Source organism: Choloepus didactylus, chromosome 2, assembly GCF_015220235.1.
Source record: "Choloepus didactylus isolate mChoDid1 chromosome 2, mChoDid1.pri, whole genome shotgun sequence".
Taxonomy (NCBI): domain Eukaryota; kingdom Metazoa; phylum Chordata; class Mammalia; order Pilosa; family Megalonychidae; genus Choloepus; species Choloepus didactylus.
In genome coordinates this window covers 105,878,353-105,880,723 of record NC_051308.1, presented here as the reverse complement: position 1 = coordinate 105,880,723, position 2,371 = coordinate 105,878,353, and the positions used below count along the sequence as shown (strand labels likewise).

General features: G+C 40.7%; 1 protein-coding gene across 1 annotated transcript; it reads right to left on the bottom strand.

The window, feature by feature from the left end:
• Positions 1-524: 524 nt before the first annotated feature.
• On the bottom strand, positions 525-1,457 carry LOC119516989 (olfactory receptor 10J1-like). The gene has a single exon (XM_037813491.1). It carries the CDS (start codon positions 1,455-1,457, stop codon positions 525-527), a length of 933 nt encoding a protein of 310 aa, XP_037669419.1.
• Positions 1,458-2,371: the final 914 nt, after the last annotated feature.

The window sequence follows — 2,371 nt, the reverse complement described above, 5'->3', positions numbered from 1 at the left end:
TGAGAATATTTAAAGATGTTATTTCTTCTGGAATGTAGGGGTCTGATATTCTTGTCACTGCCTGAAGGAGAAAGTGATGAAAAGTGGGAAAGATAGTTTCGGTTGTGTTTCCAACTCACACTGTACAGCAACCATGCTTTCTGTGAAGTTTTAGAGCTCAATAGCTATCTGACATTTATGTTGATCTTTCAAACTATCACTTCATATAGGCGTTTATGCAGCCTACATTTTCTACTATCAACAAACTGATAACAGTTCCTATCCTTGCATATGATTCCCTATTAGCTCTTTACCTTTTGGGTATGACTGACAATTCCACTGGTGGTAACATATGAAATAAGTAGCAAATATAGGAGAATGATAGGGAAAAAACAAACAGTAAAGTCAGGGAAACTCCTGATTCTTTATTGCAACCACCGACTTTTGAAATTGTCTCTGGGTAAGGGATGAAGAATATGATAAAGTTTTAAAGCTTTAAAGAGTATCCCAGACTATGATAACTATATGCCAATCTACCAAAGATCCTAGGCAAGAAGTTTTTTGACAATGGCGCGGTGAAGGGCACCCTTGACCTCCTTGTTCCTCAGAGTATACACAAGAGGATTAAGGAGAGGAGTAAAAACAGTGTAAGTCACTGAAATCAGCTGATCCTGATCCCTGGTGTTCTCTGATTTGGGCTTGAGGTAGGCTATGGAGGCACAGCCATAGTGGATGATGACCACGGTGAGGTGAGAGGCACAAGTTGCAAAGGCCTTCTTCCGGCCCTCAGCAGAGGCAATTTTGAGGATGGTGGAGATGATGAGGATATAGGAGAAGAAGACCAAAGCCATGGGTACCACAATAACCAGCGAGCTGATGATAAAGTTAATGATGTCATGTAGGGTGGTGTCAACACAGGAGAGTTTTATAACTGGGAGGATGTCACAGAAATAATGGGCCACCTGCCTGTCACAAAAGGGCAACCTGAACACAGAGAAAATCTGAATTATGGCCACAAGCAGCCCAATGCTGAAGGCGCCCAACACCAGCTGGGCACACACTCTTTTGTTCATGATGACCATGTACCTCAAGGGGTTGCAGATGGCTACATACCGATCATATCCCATTGCTGTGAGCAGAAAGCAGTTGTTGATAGCCAAAGTGATAAAGAAGAACATTTGGGTAGCACAGCCAGCCAAAGAGATGGGCTGACTCAGGCCAATGAGGCTTGAGAGCATCTGTGGTACAATAACCAGTGTGTACACAGTCTCTGAAGTAGACAGCATACTAAGGAAGAAGTACATGGGGGTGTGAAGGTGGTGATCAATGCTGATAATGGTGACAATGATGACATTGCCAACCAAGGTTAAAAGGTACAATATCAGAAATACAAAAAAGAGCATGAGCTTGTATTCATGCAAGCTGGAGAAACCCTGGAAAACAAACTCATTCACCAATGTGTGGTTCTCTTTCTTCATTGAGTGAGCTCCAGGTCTGAAAGATGAAGAACTAGATTAGTCAGTCAGAACAGATTGGTGCCCAGTGCTCCAAGAAGAGAAGTCTAGAAGGAGATAACTAGCATCCTGCTCCTGGATAGATGCCAAGTTAATGGGGGACTACTGTTAACCTGTAGGTAAAAGATAGAAAAATACTAACAAGAAACGATTTCATATATGGATATTTATATGAAATGTTACGGAAGAATAAATGCGCTTGGGATAGGTAGAAGGAAGAATGCCTGGATAAGTTTGGAAAAGGTTTTCTGGTGAGTTAAAACATAAGTGTTAGTGGAAAAATGAGAGGCTAAAGAAGTAGGGAATGCATAGTTAAATTTGAAAGGAAATTATTCACATAGTCCCAGACTTTATTTACGTATGACATATTTGTCAACCTCTTCCACTTTTTTTTTTTAATCTTCATTTTGTTGAGATATATTCACATACCACGCAGTCATACAAAACAAATCGTACTTTCGATTGCTCACAGTACCATTACATAGTTGTACATTCATCACCCAAATCAATCCCTGACACCTTCATTGGCACACACACAAAAATAACAAGAATAATAATTAGAGTGAAAAAGAGCAATTGAAGTAAAAAAGAACACTGAGTACCTTTGTCTGTTTGTTTGTTTCTTTCCTTCCCCTATTTTTCTACTCATCCATCCATAAACTAGACAAAGTGGAGTGTGGTCCTTATGGCTTTCCCAATCCCATTGTCACCCCTCATAAGCTACATTTTTATACAATTGTCTTTGAGATTCATGGGTTCTGGGTTGTAGTTTGATAGTTTCAGGTATCCACCACCAGCTACCCCAATTCTTTAGAACCTAAAAAGGGTTGTCTAAAGTGTGCGTACGAGTGCCCACCAGAGTGACCTCTCGGCTCCTT